This window comes from Ruditapes philippinarum, unplaced genomic scaffold, assembly GCF_026571515.1.
Source record: "Ruditapes philippinarum isolate M1 unplaced genomic scaffold, ASM2657151v2 ctg987_1_1_1_1, whole genome shotgun sequence".
Lineage (NCBI taxonomy): Eukaryota > Metazoa > Mollusca > Bivalvia > Venerida > Veneridae > Ruditapes > Ruditapes philippinarum.
The window spans coordinates 160,942-179,790 of record NW_026866507.1 but is presented as its reverse complement, the minus strand read 5'-3'; the positions used below and the strand labels follow the sequence as shown (position 1 = coordinate 179,790).

Sequence of the window (18,849 nt, the reverse complement as noted above, 5' to 3'; positions counted from 1 at the left end):
ATTGAATAAGTGTAAGTTCAATACTGAATTTATTGAACGAGTTGAAAAAAATATCATAGGCGAGCAAAATATTATTTTATTCAAAAAAGTCAATGAATATAGCTCTATTAATCACATACCCAAAAAAGAACTGTTTACAGTGAGGAACAGAATAACGTTTTCATTGACGTGCATATAGTGAAATGCTGAAATTAAGCACGTCTTTACGCTAAGTTGGTATAACGCAAATGAAGTTACATTAAAATAATTATATGCACGGCAGTGCAATACCGTTTTTACGAAGTCGCTAAATATGTTATAAAATAAGTTTATTGTCAGTAAATATTCACTTACTGTTATTATAGTTCCAACGGTCGCAGTGTTTATATCGAGACTGTTGGCCCATACAGTGTCGTGGGTGCAATTTGGGGCGTTGTTTGGGACAATGACAATAAGTCTTGCAGAATTCTCAATAGAAGTGTTTCCTAAATGAAAAAATATTTTTTTATATAAATTTCCATAACGAAATGTACTGTTTCTTTTCTATTGTGTGAATAATATTAACATTGTTGAATGTTAATTCTCACAAATCAATACATAACATTTCCCGATAAGAAACATTCTACGCTTCACTCATATCTGAATAGTGTATCTTGAAAGGGACTCCGTGAAGTTTTTTTGTCATGACTGGACTGGAATTTTTTTTCGAGATTTGTGTACCATCTGATGTAGGTCTGAACTAATTATTTGTGTTTAAATTTTCAGATCATTCCTCACACCGTTTTTTTTTATTCATGAATATTTTTTATTGTGCAAAATGACCAAAAAGTGAAATATTATCACTTTGATCGGACAAAGAATTTCGAATATGTTTCTTTATTATCCTTTGCAGATTTTTTCCATTAAAAGTGCTTCACATTGATCTTTTTTAAAACTTTCATATTTTATGTGTTTTAGGCTTTTTGACGTCAGTGGAATGAAAAGGGAAAAAACAGAGGAAAATAATAAGTTCTTACCACTGTATGCTGAGATATTGAGGGAGTACTGGTCGACAGTTGGTGGTATCTGGTTAGCATCCTTTATAAGCTTCACTTCTCCACTTGTATTATCAACGCTAAATATCCCATCTTCATTCCCGGCTTGAACAAAAATTCAAAATTTATTGTTTAAACTATATTAAGTATTGATTTATAGAAAAAAGATAAACTGATCATACAATGTTGAAAAACCTTACATACAATTTTTTTATTGTTCCAGACTTGAACAATATGAATAGCTTAAACATAAAAAATTAGTTCAATAAGTAAAATTTTCAATTTATAAAAGGCAAAAACAATCTTTTATTAATAAAATCTCATTATCGTTCTAGAAACAGTGGACAACAACAACAACAAAAAATGACTGTTTTCGCAAATTATCTCCTAAACTTTCTGAATCCGCTTTAAATTCATGAAAAGAGTACTTACATACGATTCGATAAGCTATTACTTGATTTTCAACCGTCCCATCAGCGTCTGTGCTATTTATTGTATAAATGTGATGACCTTAATGAAAGACAAAAAAGCAACATTTGTATAATAGTTACGTACTGTTTAGCTACATTTTTTTCTTATGATAGAATTTCGTTTACAGATTATGATCTATTTCAAAAATCGATTATAATCTAGAATTGAATAGCTTGAACACGGTAATTTTCAATACTGCAAACGTTTGAATATTGGGATTTATTATACGTCGCGTAAAAAATCTACTATGTAGCCTAATGTGACGTGACATGGTGCTATTTCAATTTATCATCTTGGAAATGAATACATGTACACCCGATCAATATTTTTGCAATATTCCCAAGGAGCAAGTAATCTATATAGACTTAAAAAACGTATTGTGTCCTAAGCGGTGTCCTAGTGATCAAGGTGTCTGCCTCACAACCTAGGGATCTAGGGACCTAAAGCCCTATTGCAGTCGCGACAATGTTTCCTCGTTTGACATCAGTACTGGTAATTTTTAGGCAACTCGAGAGTTGTTTAAATGAATTAAAACCATTGTAAAATCAAGGTGAAATGAATAATGCTTTAACTATAACAATTAAATGACCACAATTCTCCAATACGTACCGTCTTTATGACGTACCAACAAATGAGCATAAACCCACAGACATAAAGTACATATTTGATTAAATATTTGTACTTGTAAGTAATAAATTTAGTCCCTGCTACAACGGTTTTTCTTAAGACAGCGTAACTATTGCAAATATATGTCCGACATAGAATTGTTCGCTTGAAGAAATAAATATCGTACGCAGAGCATAATAATATATATATATATGTATTACCTTTTACCTCATCCCTTGTAAGAGTGACGTTCTCTGGTAGGTTTAGAATAACGGGGGCTACGTCATTGACGTCAGTTATCGTTATATCAAAGGTGACAGTATACGACACACCGGTGACGTTGGTATCACTTAGCCTGTAAAATGTAAGCTGTTTTAATATTATAGTTGGCGGACATGTTCTTCGTGAGTATCAATTCAAATTCATCAACATTAGTTCGTATTAATTCGAGAAGGCTGCCACTTTCCGTATAATACTGCTTGTTTGTATCGTAATATTTATACAATATATATTATAAAAAATACGCGAAGGAAAGGTCTCTTATACCATAAATCCAAATGCTGATAGTGTATGGTATCATAAATGAGATGAAATCATATACAATGTATTAATAATATATTAATGTTTTACAAAATGTGAAATATATCATACAATAATGCATTTCTATAGAAAACGATATATTGTTCTATAGCATACTTTTATATTAATTCATACTAAATCAATTTGAACTCAAATTATTTTCTTAACGAAATATGTTATAAGAATATCTAAATCATATATCTATATCGTTTTTATCATTTATTTGAAAACTAACTTATGGGCAATGTGCCCATTAAATTATAGACTAATCCACTTCAATTGTATTCATCAATTATTAATTAATTGATTAATCACTTTACGGCGGTGTGTAGACAGTAGTTATCAAATATCGATCATTGGCATTTCTAGTTTATAATCCAAAAGCCATATAAATTATAGGCCTTAGAATTTATCAATATATAGTGATTTGTATGAAAAGCTTCAAACTCATACTGTGGTGAAATTTCTCTAATAGTTATAGTCACAGATATTACTTTTTAAGAGCGGGACCTCAACCCGTTTTTAGTCACTTGACTAGCTGAGCAGAATTTATTTTGCAAAAGTTGTTTTCTGTATAAATAAATATCTTGTATGTATGTGGCTGATTTGGTACATTTTGCGCGTTGCGTTGTCGGTAGTGACAACACAACCTGTATTGTTATCGCCTTTTCAAACGGCGCATTGTCTCACTCGCACTGTTGTCTTGTCATCCTATCGCTAGCGAAGCACGCCAAACGGCGCGTTGTCGTGCGGCGCGTTGTTCCGATGTCGCCCTGTCGCTTGACAAATAGCCAATCCTCAGGTTTGAAGCTAGCGACAAGACGACAATGCGAAAAGGCGATAACGATATAGGTTGTGTTGTCGCTATCGACAACGCAACGCGCAAATTGTACCAAATCAGCAACCATAGTTAGAACTTTCGATTCAATTTAAATTATACCACAAGCATTTCACTTACGTCACAAGAAGACTAAACTTGTCTATCTTTTCATAATCTAAGCTTTTTCCCAAGAAGAGGTAATAATAAGGAGAATCTGTTTCAGTAAAGGAGAAGACTTGAACATCGTTGGCCATGTCAATTGGTTGATCTGTAGTGGATTCATACTAGAAAAAAGTAACAATATGATAATAATTAAAATCTGAAAGCGGCATACCTGAATACAAAGAAATATTATTGTTTGAAATTAATTTCTGTCCAATAGGAATGCAGTATTTCAAATGAAACGTAACACATTTACTTTGGTAAATCGGCAAACTGTTAATAAGTCTAGTAAAACACTAGGCCAGTTAAAATTCATTAGTATGTATTTACAAAATTGAACAGTTCGCGCGGACCAATATAATTTTGTAAATACAATATACGTACTAATACACTTTAACCCATACATAAAATGTGATACACGAGTTTTCTTAATTTATTATCAAAATTCTCCCCCGTTACAAACGGACATTTACAGACTACAAAACTCTTGACGTGAATCTTGGTATGGATTTTAAAAATTTAGATATTGTAATAAAAATAAATACAAACGGGAAAAGTATTAGTCAGACGATACCAACAACTAACCAATCATTATTGACCAGCGGGCTTCAATAGAAATGGCTCGCAAACATTACTTTAACCATCGATTTCTTTTCTATTTATTTTTATTTAAATGCTGACCCTTAATTATGTTTATATTTGATTAAAATTGTCATGTAAGGACAAATTCATAAGTTTTGATTTTCTTTACTTCACATTGTAATCAGCTACCTACCCTCGGATCAATTTTCAAATCTAGAACTCCAGTGGTGGTCAAAATAATCGCAGCAACAGATTTATTCACGAATCCAATTGACGTGTTCTCGGGTAAAGAAAATTGAACGTACGCTAACGGATACGTTAAATTAATTCCGAGTTGATCTTGCGTAACTGTTGTATCTGCTACCGCTGTTGTGCCCGCAACTGTCGTTGTTGCATCTGGAATTGTTGTTGTGCCTGCAGCCGTCGTTGTGGTATCCGGAGCTGCTGTTGTGCCCGCAGATGCCGTTGTGGTATCCGGAGCTGCTGTTGTGCCCGCAGATGCCGTTGTGGTATCCGGAGCTGCTGGTGTGCCCACAGACGCCGTTGTTGTATCCGGAGCTGCTGTTGTGCCCACAGACGCCGTTGTTGTATCCGGAGCTGCTGTTGTGCTCGCAGCCGCCGTTGTTGTATCCGGAGCTGCCGTCGTTGTTGTGTATCCGGAGCTGCTGTTGTGTCGGCAGCCGTCGTTGTTGTATCCGGAGCTGCTGTTGTGCCACCAGCCGCCGTTGTGGTATCCGGAGCTGCTGTTGTGCCCACAGACGCCGTTGTGGTATCCGGAGCTGCTGTTGTGCCCGCAGCTGCCGTTGTGGTATCCGGAGCTGCTGTTGTGCCCACAGACGCCGTTGTGGTATCCGGAGCTGCTGTTGTGCCCGCAGATGCCGTTGTGGTATCCGGAGCTGCTGTTGTGCCCACAGACGCCGTTGTGGTATCCGGAGCTGCTGTTGTGCCCGCAGATGCCGTTGTGGTATCCGGAGCTGCTGTTGTGCCCACAGACGCCGTTGTTGTATCCGGAGCAGCTGTTGTGCTCGCAGCCGTCGTTGTTGTATCTGGAGCTGCCGCCGATGTTGTATCCGGAGCTGCTGTCGTGCCCGCAGCCGCCGTTGTTGTATCCGGAGCTGCTGCCGATGTTGTATCCGGAGCAGCTGTTGTTGTATCAGGGGTTGGTGAAGTTGTAGTAGATCCTGAAAGTACATAAACCGTTCAGTTATGCTCTTTTTTGAATGTACAACACTCTGATTTGATGACAAACTTTGGAATTATATCACTACTGACATTGGCATGGATATAAATATAACTGACAGGGTATGTTTAGCGTTACAATATTCATTTCTACAAAGTTTCATTACTTCTTTTACTGACATGACTTTATGTTACACATAAGTACATGTATATAATATTGTCTTACCTTTTGTAATGATATGAAAAATGAAAATTAACGTGGCAAGTTTATGTAAGTCTGAAAGTACAAATTTAAAAATTAGTAATAAATCCATGATGGAGCACGTTTTCACTGAAACCATTTACATATGAAAATCATAGCACCTGGTGTGGCATTAAACAGACAATGATTTAACACTTTACACCCGTTCTTTTGATTTATTGTTGACTTAATCAAGATCTTTGAATGCACCGAATCAAAAATTACAAAGAAAAAAATTAGACTTACAACCATGCACGTGTTAAACAAGGATACCTTTGATAGTTTAAATATAGGTTTATCATGTGTAATCAGACACCATTGATAATCGGAAATACGAAAAATGATTTCGGAAAATAACATGCTTTTCAGGTGTCCTTTTGCATACATTGTATCTTGTACAAAGGCCAGCTACGCGTACGTTTGTACATATTTTTCTCTTTGTTTAACAGTATAAGTACCAATATGAACTCTTAGGGCTATCGGTTATTAAAGGGATGTCATAGAGGCTAATTATTCTAATTTTGATAATAAAAATAATTAGATTAGGTCCCCAATGTGCCTCTAATATTCTAGTATCTGATTGGTTAATTGCCATAATACACATTTTTGAAATTGTTTTGCATCGGGATTGGAATCGTTTGTGCAGTTAAAGAATTAAAACTTAAGGATTTGAAATTGAGATAAATTTGATAAACAAAATGTAGTAAATTAACACGGTCTTTAATGAGGAAAAAAAATCTTGATTAAAATGCAATGATACTAATAGTTATAATAAAAAAGAACATGTTTAATTTATGTGTTGCGTGTAATGATTTTTGTAAGCATATCTCAATCAGTTAGATGGTCGGTCAGATGGCCAGTCAATAACAATATACGTGTGAGTAGGCGAATGAATGGACGGACAAGTAGGTGGTTTGCTAGCTACATGGTCGGTCGTTTATAAAATTACAATTAGTAAGATAGTTCGATAATTAGTATATTCGTTAATTTAGTAGTTAGGTAGGTAGGTTGGTTGGTTGTAGTCAGTTAGTTGGGGTTTAGTAAGTTTGTTTGTTAGTTAGGTTTTTACTGGGTAATTTACTTAGTAGAGTTAGTTATTTAGCTAAATGGATAGTTAGTTAGTTCGGTAAGTTAGTAAACCAGTCAGTCAGTTAGTAAGATTAGTGAGTGAGTGAGAGAGTAAGAGAATCAGTTCTCAAGAATATATCAAACGATTAGGTGTGTTAAATGCTCACTATTTTGAGATTGACAATACTGTGGTACAAAGATGTCATGTGTATGTTTTTATTTACTCCTGTCCATGAGTTACTAAGTCTTGTGCACGAGATAATAAACCCATTGCTTCATGAGCAATTTCGTGCGCATGAGATACTATATCGTGCACACGAATAACTTACTCGTGCATAAGAGATAACGAAGTCGTGCACACGAGTTACTGTATCGTAAGTACGAGTTACTATGTCGTGAGCACGAGTTACTATGTTGTGAGCTGTAAGGTCACTTACGATTGACATAGTTTTTCATGCGTACGACATAGTATCTCGTGCACATTAGATAGATAAAAACACAAACATGTCACCTCTGTCCTACCATATGAAAACGGTGACAGATTTTAAACTTTTAAGTACGGGAAATAACGGTCAGCAATTTTTTTAGTCAATCCTTGATCCTTCTTCCAGTATTGTACATAACCCGCTCTGGGGCATTAACGCACAGGGTTTATGTACAAAGTTTTGTGCGGCGAATAAGTGAAAATTTAAAAGAAGAACAGGGTAGAAATGAAAACAATTCCGGCATATTAGGGCCCCATGACTAGTTCTCCTTTGAAGTCCTCAAGGTTGACTGCTGTGGCTAAGTGTTCTGGAAGCTGGTTCCACAGGCGGATGGCTGAGGGTACAAAGGAGAACTTCATGGTGTCAGTTCTGCAGAATGGGACATGGAATCTGTGTCCGTAGCCATGGCAACCAAGTGTCAGGGGATGGAGGTACTGTGTAGGTGGGATATCTATAAGGTTGTGCGTGATCCTGTAGACCATCACTAGCTTGGTATTGGAGCGGTGATGCTGTAGTGTTGGCCAGCCTAGGTCGGCCATTATTGCAGTGGTACTGCTGGTAGTCTAGTAGTCGCCTTTCACAAATTGGGCAGCTCGCCTTTACACAGCTTACAGCTGGTTGATGTTAATGGCAGTGTATGTGTGTGTGTCAGACTGTACCTGCGTACTCCAGGATGGGTCTCACAAGGGTCTTGTCGGACTTGGCTTTGTTATCTTACAGCTGGTTGATGTTGATGGCTGTGTGTGTGTGTCAGATTGTACCTGCTTACTCCAGGATGGGTCTTACAAGGGTCTTGTCGGACTTGGCTTTGATGTCTTGCGGGCAGCTTGTGATATTTCTTGTAATGAATGATAGGGCGTTGTTGTTCTTCTTGGTGGTAGATTCCATGAGAGATTTTTTGCAATGTTGACACCAAGGCACTTTCCACTTTAGACTGATTGAAAAGTTGATTGATGGACCTTGTAGGCATGAATGATGTTTTTTTTTCTTGGTGATGTATATTACTTCACATTTGCTGGGATTAAAAGACATCATCCACTTCCGTTCCCATTCCTGAAGTCAATCAAGGTCTTCTTTGAACAGCTTGTGCGTCATCTTCTGATTCAATTATTCTGTAAATCAGGCTCTCGTCAGCAAATAAGCGGCTGATGGAAGTCACACACCTTGGTAGGTCGTTGATGTAAAAAGGAACAGCAACGTACCTAATACTGTTGCCTGGAGTGACTGAGGAAGATGCTGACGACAACTTGTTGGCTGAGTTTAGACAGGGAGCTCCGGGTCCAGCTTCGGACTGTTCCTCTAATGCCGGGTTGGTTCACCTTGGAAAGGAGTCGTTAGTGAGGCAGAACGTCGAACAACTTACTGAAGTCTAGTAGTAAAGCGTCTACTTGTTCCTCTTGATCCAGGGCTGATGACAGGTCTTGAAGATTGGGAAGAAAATGACTTCCAGTTGTGCGTTGCTTTTTAAAACCATGTAGATAACTAAATAAATAGAAACACGTGAAAGTGTCAAAGAATTTATTTTAAAAATCACTGCTAACAGATCACCATTTTTCTTTGAACTATAGCGAAGTGGAAAGGTAACACTGTTAATTCATATCTTATAGAACAAAGTCATCGTAATAATTGAAAACTAACATTTGTCGCATGTATTCGCGACAGTGAAATGAGTTAATCTGATAGTCATTTAAACTTGAAGATAGAAAGATATCAAATAAATTCAGAAACATAGCGGAAATAGTGGACCGCGTTAATAGATATACCGGGTATCTTGTTTTCAGTCATTTCCAACAAAAAGAGTAACAACAAAAACATACCTTTTTCGTTCCAAGATGGCGGCGTTTGTTTACATTTAAGGATGCACTTTTGATTCCCAGCCCTGACCTGGCTTCTTTTATTATACTACGGTCTTTTTCATCACGATTATTTATTTAATGTACCACGAGATGGAATGCGTGATACTGAACGCACGGGACGTGGAATCGGGAAATGAGGAAACCGCTTTAGCTTTGATATTTGTCGTAATATGTTGCACTTAAAGTTATTGATATTAACACAGAGCTGTATTGAATAATAAGTCTCTTTTATTGATTAATAATTTCATAAAATCATAAAACATATTGACAGGAATATTGATTTAATTTTAGCTTGAAATATGATAAGAGCAATATACTAGTACCAGCCTGAACATTAACTAAAATTGAAATACGTGGAAAGGGCGTACCAAATCCCTGGAAATTTTCCCAACCACTATTACGACACGTGACCACATTGAATAAATAATCTTTTCTATTTATATCGGCTACTGCGTAAGTAACGCAAAAGATTATGCTACGAAGAAGCACAAATAACTGACAGTTTTTTCAACCTTCTTTCTTTCAGTAAAGATAGATTTATCGTTTACTTTAATTTTTTTGTTATCATTTTTTCTTATTTTATTTCATTTCATTTTTTACCATCTGAAGGCAGGATGCTATAATTTGTTAATAATTTCGCCAGCCTGTTTTAGACTCAATATTTTCTACAAGTACAAGAATAAAATTACCAACACCTTGCAGGAACGCAAACATGAAACCGTATCCAATAGCGTCTTGGCTTACTGTCCATTCTACATATGCATTAGAACCGGTAGTACTAATTGCAGGAAATTCATATACAAAGGCTGTTTCACATTCCTGAACAAGCAAGTTGCTGTCAGAAGAGGTCCCTGAAATGATCATATATACGCATTTAAAACGATGCTATAACGGTTCTTGAAATTCCAAGATAAAGGAACCGGAATGATTGGATAGTGGTTCTAGTAGTGGCCGATATGGGATAAATGTTTTTGAAGTGATATGGAAAAGGTTACACAAATGACGAGATAAGGGATTACACAAACTATGAGGTAACTGTTACTGAAGTGATGAGGGAAAAGTTACAGAAATGAAAATAGAAGGGACTACACAAACTATGAGATATGTGTTTTTGAAGTGATGAGGAAAAGGATACCGAAATGACGAAATAAGACTACAGAAATTACAAAATACCGATTAGACAACGGCTATTTGAGATTTAGTTAAGATGTTATTCAAACGAGTTTGCACTTCTATGAACATTTAACATAACGTTAGATATTTCTTACAAAAGTTCCTGTTAGATTTCAGCTGTCACAATTATAACAATGTAATAGTGAATGATGTTAAGCAAAAATGCGGAAGTGATAATCAAAACTGACTTGCCCATATAGAATGATAGGAACTCCGTTTTACAACTGGCCATATCCATGAATAAAGTTTCCTTTTAAAAGGAAAGGCTTGCACAGTTGTGCCTTCATAAAGTGTTTATTTAGTTGTTTTTTTTTTGTAAAAACGAATATTTTTTTGTCAAAACAATTTGAAATCTATTCTCTATTGTATAAAACTTGTAAAGAAAATAATCAATCATAAAAATACTAACTATTCTATCATACTGAAAAGGAAACAATTCTTTTCTTTTATTCATTTGTTCTTAAAAGTTCTAATGTCAACTAAATGAAGACTTATAGTAATTAAATACAGTTGTGGATTTGATAAAAGTTATTTTGATAAATTTGTATTGTTCTTGAGTGTTAGAATTCAAGATGGCAGCATATGTTCTTATCTTTAATATAGTTATTCCTAGAAATCACTGTTTCTATTTGTATTGCACTGATGTTTGTAAATTACAGTTTACAGCATAATTAACAGCACAGTGAGACAGGTGTGAGTGACAGAGGTATATTTACAGAGTCTGATCCACAATTGGTATGTTATATTATATTTATATGTTATTGTTTATATATTTTTAGAGCTATATGTATTTCTTAAGTTGAACATAATGTATATTGTTTTATAAGTAAATGATTAAGTGGTCACTAGATGCAGGTACAATATGATGTAATACATTAAAAGATGTACTTTATGTGTACATGATTTATTTACATGAGATAAAATGAATGGTCTATCCCTATAGACTGATCTGTTGATAGAATATTAGATTACGTATATTTAAGGTACTGTAGTATATACAAATGTATAAAACTATATATATTTCATGATAGTATGGGATGTTTGGTATTTATACTTTCAGGGCTTGATAGATGTGATATAGATGTGATATAGATGTGATATAGATGTGATGTAGATGTGATGTAACTGTGATGTGTATGTTGTATGATGTATGACATATGATGTTTGATGTTGAGATGTACCAAATTGGAATTATATATAAAGCTAGTGTCCACTACAAATTAAATTGATGAACCAGTAACCCTCAGTTTGTTCTTTACTTATACAAGGCAAAAAGACATCGGGGTCACAAGGAACATTTCATTTCAAGAGAAATCATTCGTTTTGGCAGTTGCTAATTTCATTTATATAGCATCTTTATGGACAAGTAAATGCACTAAAATACTTCGTTACGTGGTACCAATTAATAAGCATGTATCAACTATGTTACACAACCACAGATACGGTAAGGTTAATGATATGCATGGGCTATTTTTAGATTACCTTACTGCGTTCATTAGATCTAAATATAACTCGATCATGCACTAATATTCTCTGTGATTTGGTAAGCAAGACCACCCTTTGGAGACGTAACCATCCTCTATTGTATAAGGTATATATGTCAATTAACATACAAAACTAATACAGACAAAAACAATTATAAAAGAAACTAACTTTTGCGTCTTGAAAAAGAATTGAAACGTAACAATTTCGTTTATAATTTATTACGGTTTAAACCGATAAATCAAGTAAAAATAGGAATCCTATTTATATAAACAAACTGGGATTACCGAAGTAACTAAAATAGCTTAGATTTCCGTAATATTACCTCGTCTGATTCCGCAGTATGACGGAATCGCCCGAATTGTCACGATTGCAATCGGAACTACATCGGCTATAATCATTAAACCGAAGAGTGACGGAAAGGGCCAAAAAGTTGCGATTGGCACGATTGCAGTTGGTTTCTCGTTCAATCATGCACTAACAAATGTAAGCAGGAAACCACCTAACCGGAACAAGTTTTCCAAAACAAATGGGCTTGCAGCCGTGGCTGCAAGCCAAAAATATCTGAAACGAAATGGCTCCACTGGCCGATGTGAAAAGCCAATTACAACCATCGTCGCTGAAATCAAAGATTTTCCCATTGTGTCAGTATCCCGGTGTAACCTAAATTCGGCGATATAAGAACAAATGACAATGGCATTTTCAATAAATTACAGTAATATATAATTATACTTGATATAATTTTACTACAAATATTTAAAAATTACTTGAAATTGATTTCTAACAATGTAATCGTTCAGGGGTTGCCAAATATAAACATATATGGCTGATGTAAAATCTTACTACGATCTGAAAACGTCACCTAAATTCGGCGACTCTGATTGGTTGCAGTAATTTTTTTATTTTGGCGGGATTGTGACGTAGTATGTTGACCTAGATCGGCAGTAAAAATAGTTAGTTTAATATTAGATAAAAACGGCGACTGTCAAATTATTTTAAGCAACAACATCAATCAAATAGAGGAAAGTATATATAAACTTAAAATTGCATCAGGTAAAACACACAATTTTCTCCATGTCATATACAATTTTTAATGTTTACCAGCCGTATCTCCATATTTAGCGCAGAAAATCACTGGAGTTGTAAAAATAGACCGTGGGACATAAACATGATTGACCTTCACCTCTGAAATCTCACGTGAATGATGAAAAACAAAACAATGCCGAATTTAGGAGAACGCCGAATTTGGGTCACGGTAGAAAGCTAATGATTTTTAAGAGATGCATCACCTCTATAAAATGAAATGTGATAACGTTATGCATGTTTCATAAAGAAATACTTTAGTAAATAATAAAATATCTTTTTTGACTTTTTTGTATAGCTTGTACTTACGCTGTAAACTGATTTGGTAAATTCGGGGACATAAATATCTGTGGTGCTGATGAAACTGTTATAGTCTCGCCACACGCATGCTGATTGGCTTAAATAAAATATTATACATTGTATTTCGTTATATGATTGGATAACTAACAATAAAGAAAATTACAATACATGTACAAATGTGTTTTTCATCCATGAATCGAGTTTATTTTTATTCAATGATTTGGACATTGTACTTGTACTTGATTTGATTTTGAAATGATTGTTTTCAGCAATGATGTAAGATAATTAATTTTCGTCATTGCCTATCAATGGTTTAAGAATAGTGTAATGGTGTAAATGCATATCAGGTTAATGATAATACGCAATAAATTAGGTAATTTTGACATACACATATACCTGATTGATTCGAGAAGAAAAGAATATTGAAACCAGTAGCCTCATTTTCCCCGTCAGATTGGAACGTGAAATACAGTTCATCACCAGGACTAACAAATGCATTGGACTGTTTCTGATTTGTATCATCTATCTCTGCCAATAGTGTTCCAGTCACAGTTCCTGAACATAAATCAAAACCGATCGAACTCACTGAATAAATACATGTAAGACACGCGACTCGAAGTTCCCTGTCTCGAAACACGGGTTTAGTCTAGTAAAAGATAGTTTACAGATTTAAACAGAATTAAGTGGCGGCGTAGCCGAGTGGTTAACGCGTCGGACTAGCAATCTAAGGATTGCTTAACGCATGGGTTCAAACCCTGTCAGGGGCAAGCCGTTGTTTCCTTGAGCAAGAAACTTTACATTCATTGCTTAGTACTGGTTGGTTCCAGGAACGGATTTGAGAGTGTTTCTATAAGCTTATAGCTTCCAATACAATCAAACTAAAATAAATTTGTATAAACCAACAGAATTAACTACTTTAGAATTATAACAGATAATCAATAACATTATACTTAAAGCTCAAACATAAATTATCATCTGGAACAAGAAATAAAAAGGCATTACAAAGAAATTATATATCTAAAAACATGATGTTAACTATGGAAACTATTTACCGCCATCATATATCTTGAGAAACTCATCTTGTTGTGTACGGAACAGCTCTACATTCAAAATAATCTTGTCGTATTCATTCGGGGCCTGTATGTGCCAGGTACAGTCCGCATTCCTGGTGAAAATATTTAAATGATATCACAAAGAAGTAACCCGGGGGATAAAGTAAACACGCATCTCATTAACTATGATTATGAAGCGGAAAGTCATTAGATTTTAATGTAGGGTCTGAATATGTATTTTGCTATGATTGTACACGTCACAATAACACTTCCGCGGCAATGACTTAATTAGGAATGACTCTCCCGTAAAATCAGTTGAATACTCATAAAGCGTAATACATATTTTCTGTCAAAAAAGAAAGAATTAAATAACTCTAGTGTGATTAAAACACTAGAATTGTTCTTTTCGATAAAACCCTGAAATGAATGACGAAAAAATCAATTATGTATGTTTGTTTGTTTAATTATTTTTAACACATTTTGGGTCATATCTCGGGGAAGGATCCACATACCCGGCTTTCCTGGATAACTTGCCAGTAATTACCAAGTTCTCAAATTGTGACCAACTGATAATCTCACATGAGTTCTCAATTTTAAAGCACTGAGAGACAAATGACCGTTACACTCATTCAGAGAAATTACACATCTCCTGAGGGTCAAACCACCAACCCCTGGATATCGTTACTAACTCTACTCAGATAAACGCCTACGAGTAGACTTTGGTAAAGTACATACGGAGGATAGTCAGCCGGATACGCTGGAGAGGAGAAGTATTGGATGGAGTTGGATGAACTTAAAACGAGGGGCCTTGTATCGCTTGTACATTGACCTTCAGCTGAAAATATAATGAAACTCACAGCTAGATCATCACAAGAGTGATAAATATTTTAATATATTTTAAATGAGATATTCATCCATCTATTGCTTGTCAACTTTAACACATTCCAAATATAATGCTTTATTTGTTTCACCCTAGGAAGTTCGATCCTCTGCTTCTGTAACTAACCCGAATAATAATTTCTAGTTGTATCCGTTGCACTTTTCTCCATAAACTTTAATCATGTACAGTCTTAAGCTGGAATGGGTCGCGTACATGCGAAAATTTTTATTTGGAACTCACGTCGATTGTCCATAATCATCTCGGAAACAACAGGGTATAGAATTTAAGTATGATAGATATACAAGTTCCTGGATGTTCTAATTGAGAACGTGTCTAAAAAAGATTTGTGACGTCATAATTAGCATCCGCACGAGGGCACATTAAATACAACAACAACAACGAAAATAAAGCTGACGAAAAATACGGTATAAACTTTTAAGAAGTAACATACACTTCATTAGCATCTTTTTTATCCATACATTTTATTTTTATTAAATGGATTTATGTGTTTGTTTAGAACTTAGTCGATATGTTGTAGTTCACAATGGCATAACGTGTCTCTTTATTTTTTTTACAAGGAGTAGAATCTAGACCTAATTCTACATATACATGTAGATCTATGTGAGAATGTAGATTTTTTCTGAGCAGTCTGCTAAGATTAATTAATTATTTAAATTCTGTATGTAGATCTTTAAATGATATATAATTATTTGTGTTGCTTTATATTTTAATAGGATAGCTAGTAAGTAAGTACTGTTGTGGAACAAGAAGTGCTGAACGCCTTGAACTGCTGTATAGATCTATAGAAACTGGAGCAAAATACTTACAGAAATAAGAAGGGGATGTAATTTCAGGACTTCCATACAGATCGTTGAGGTTTGTTTTCTTAAACAATACAATAGATTCGACAATATTTAAATTCCAACATTGGTCTTACTCTTATATAAGTACTGTCTTTAACTTATACGGTTCTGTTGATCCCTTGAAATATCTATGAATACCTATGTGGATAGAACAATCAAATACTTAGCAAGTGTTGGAAATATAAATTATGTACATGTAAATAATTTCTATTTATATTTTCCAGGATAACGAAGAAGATGATTTTCCAGCTAAATTTATAGAGACAAATGAAAACACCCCACACAAACTGATGATATTCAGAGGAGAGGACAATTGCTGTGGATAGTGTTTGTTTGTGTTTAAAATTCAGTGACTTGAAATTAACTTTGTTTTCGACATAAAACATTGTTTATTGTTTATGTTTTCAAGACTCTCACAAGTTAACATGTACTAAAAATTACCGTAAGGACTTTGTAAAACATAATTTATGTTAATGTGTTCTAATCATAATTGTTAAAGTCTTTTAGATATTTTTTCTTTATAACTGTTTATAAGGCTTAGAGTTAGAAAAAATAAGAAATTTTGAATAACATTATTCATTTTGTTATTGTGAATAACTGAAAATAATTAAATAAATCTTAATATGATTTCTCCGTGTTCTATGCGTTCAATATCTGTTGCATCGGAATTGAACGCGTCTGGCATTTTAAAGTAGAACACCTGAATGTTCACAACATATTCTTTAATGGAATGGTTTTGTGTTAGGATTTTAACGTCAACGTTAAAATTTGAACACTAGATGTTCATTAGGCGTTAATATATGAACAGTTGGAGACAAAAATTGAACACTAATATTAAGAAATAGAACGCGTCTTGGCGTTCAATATCTGTTGCAAATAGGCGTTCAAGATTTGTTCTATTCTTTAACATTTACACTTACAGTGTATTAAATGATACTATTGTCCTGAGACATTTGAATATTCAATGACTTTTTTTTCGATTATCGTATTCCGAAGCAGTCTTACGAATTTTAAAGTATGGCATAACGGTAAACATGGTTAACGTATAACTTAACGTTAGTAACAAAACACTTGCCGAAAAAGTCTCACTGACAATGACTTAAAACTTTCGGATTTAATTTGAATCTTAGTGAAACATTATTTCATTGTTTTTTTTTTCTTCTTTTCTTTATTTTTCGAAACTTGATTACTATGTTTTTTACATGCCAATCACCCATTATACGACATTACATATTGAAATTATGTAAAATTACTAAGGCATATACATGTTTAATTAAAAAAAAATACCGAGAAATAATCAAATAATTTATACAATAATGTCGCATATAATTACAAAAAAAAATATAAAAAAAATAGTTTATCGAGGATTCGAACCTACAGTTTCGCGATAGCAATGTCATCATACTTAAAGCTGCTGTCTCAATTACATCCCGGCAGAGCCCCGGAAGACGTCCGGGGTGATCCAGGAACGGCCGGGAACAACCGGAGTACGTCCGTAACTCTGCCGGCAACGTCCGCGATGATCCGGGAACATCCGGCATTCGACCCCGGATGGAATAAAATATTTAATATCACCGGGATGATCCGGGAAGTATAGCTTTTCCCGGTTCCTCCTTAGCTCTGCCGGGAACGACCGGGGTTACACCGGGGAAGCATCGAAGCTCTGTCGGCACAAACCGGGGATGATCCGGGGTACGATATAGCCGGTAGAACTACAGTAGAGCCCCGGTGAATGCCAGGGAGCTCCGGTGAATGACGGCAGAGCCCCGGATGATGCTGGCAGAGCCCCGGAGCATGACGATGGTGCTACAGTTGATCCCGTTAGAGCCCCGGCAAAGCCCGGTTCATTTAAAAAGAATCACTACAATTTGCCTGCAATTGATTGCACTTGTTTGTATTAAAACCCCTCCCCGTTCCCTTCATAAGGGTTATTCAGAAAATCATCACGAATCTCTGTTCTGGAACAAGAGATATTATATTAAATGAAAATTATGTATCAACGTAATCATTTTCACGCGTTTTCAATCCAACGGGGCTCTGCTGGGATCATCCTGGGCTCTGCCTGGATCGACCGTCGCTTTGCCTTGGTCAACCGGGGCTCTGCCGACGTCATCCGGGAACGACCGGGGAAGCACCGGCATGAACTTTAGCTTCACGTGGTCTCTGCCTGGATGGTCCGGAGCGCATCCTGGTGGTAAGTTTGGAATTACTGAGTGCTGCCGGAGTGTGACCACAACAATAATTTCACCCCGGATCGACCCTGATCATCCCAGTAACTTACCGAGGTGGTCCTGGGCTTTGCCGGGAGTAAGCTAGTGAGACCGCGGGTTCACCACTAGGTTATCAGGTCACAATAATTATTATGCATATCAATGTAAACTTTACTATCAATAAAAATTAATGGGTAAATCGTAATGAATTACGGAAACTAACGAAACGCGTCTCGAAAATTTATCAGTCTCATGTCAATATTGCCAAACAATACGCTGTTGTATGTAAAACATCAAAGCATCTGCCTATCTTTTACTTACATCATATTATATCAAAGTTGTCTTACCTATTCTTATGATATGAACAATGAAAATAAACGTGGCAAGTTTATGTAAGTCTGAAAGTACAAATTTAAAAGTTAGTAATAAGTCCATGATAAGGCATGTTTTCACTGAAACATAAAAATCATAACGCTTCATGTGGCATTTTACAATGATTTAACACTTTACACCCGTTTTATTGATTTATTGTTGACTTAATTAAGATCTATTATTAATGCACCGGATCAAAATTAACAAAGACAAAATCAGACTTACACCTACGTGTAAGGATACATTTGATAGTTTAAATATAGGGTTATCATTGTGATCAGACACCATTGATACGAATAATTTATTGCGATGATTTAGGAAAATATCATGCATTTGAGGTGTTATTTTGCATACATTGTATCTTGTACTTGT

The 18,849-nt window shown here is 35.3% G+C and overlaps 2 protein-coding genes across 2 annotated transcripts; both read right to left on the bottom strand.

The window, feature by feature from the left end:
* Nucleotides 1-4,593: 4,593 nt before the first annotated feature.
* On the bottom strand, nt 4,594-7,177 carry LOC132732688 (mucin-7-like). Its single transcript, XM_060719159.1, has 2 exons — nt 7,159-7,177; nt 4,594-5,414 (listed from the first exon to the last, which is right to left on the bottom strand). Exons 1-2 carry the CDS (start codon nt 7,175-7,177, stop codon nt 4,594-4,596), a joined length of 840 nt encoding a protein of 279 aa, XP_060575142.1.
* A 4,370-nt stretch (nt 7,178-11,547) lies between these two features.
* On the bottom strand, nt 11,548-18,574 carry LOC132732691 (deleted in malignant brain tumors 1 protein-like). Its single transcript, XM_060719162.1, has 6 exons — nt 18,453-18,574; nt 14,888-14,987; nt 14,153-14,265; nt 13,497-13,655; nt 13,110-13,197; nt 11,548-12,336 (listed from the first exon to the last, which is right to left on the bottom strand). The coding sequence occupies exons 1-6, from the start codon at nt 18,538-18,540 to the stop codon at nt 12,195-12,197; spliced, it is 690 nt and encodes a 229-aa protein (XP_060575145.1). The 5' UTR covers nt 18,541-18,574; the 3' UTR covers nt 11,548-12,194.
* Between the last annotated feature and the right edge of the window lie 275 nt (nt 18,575-18,849).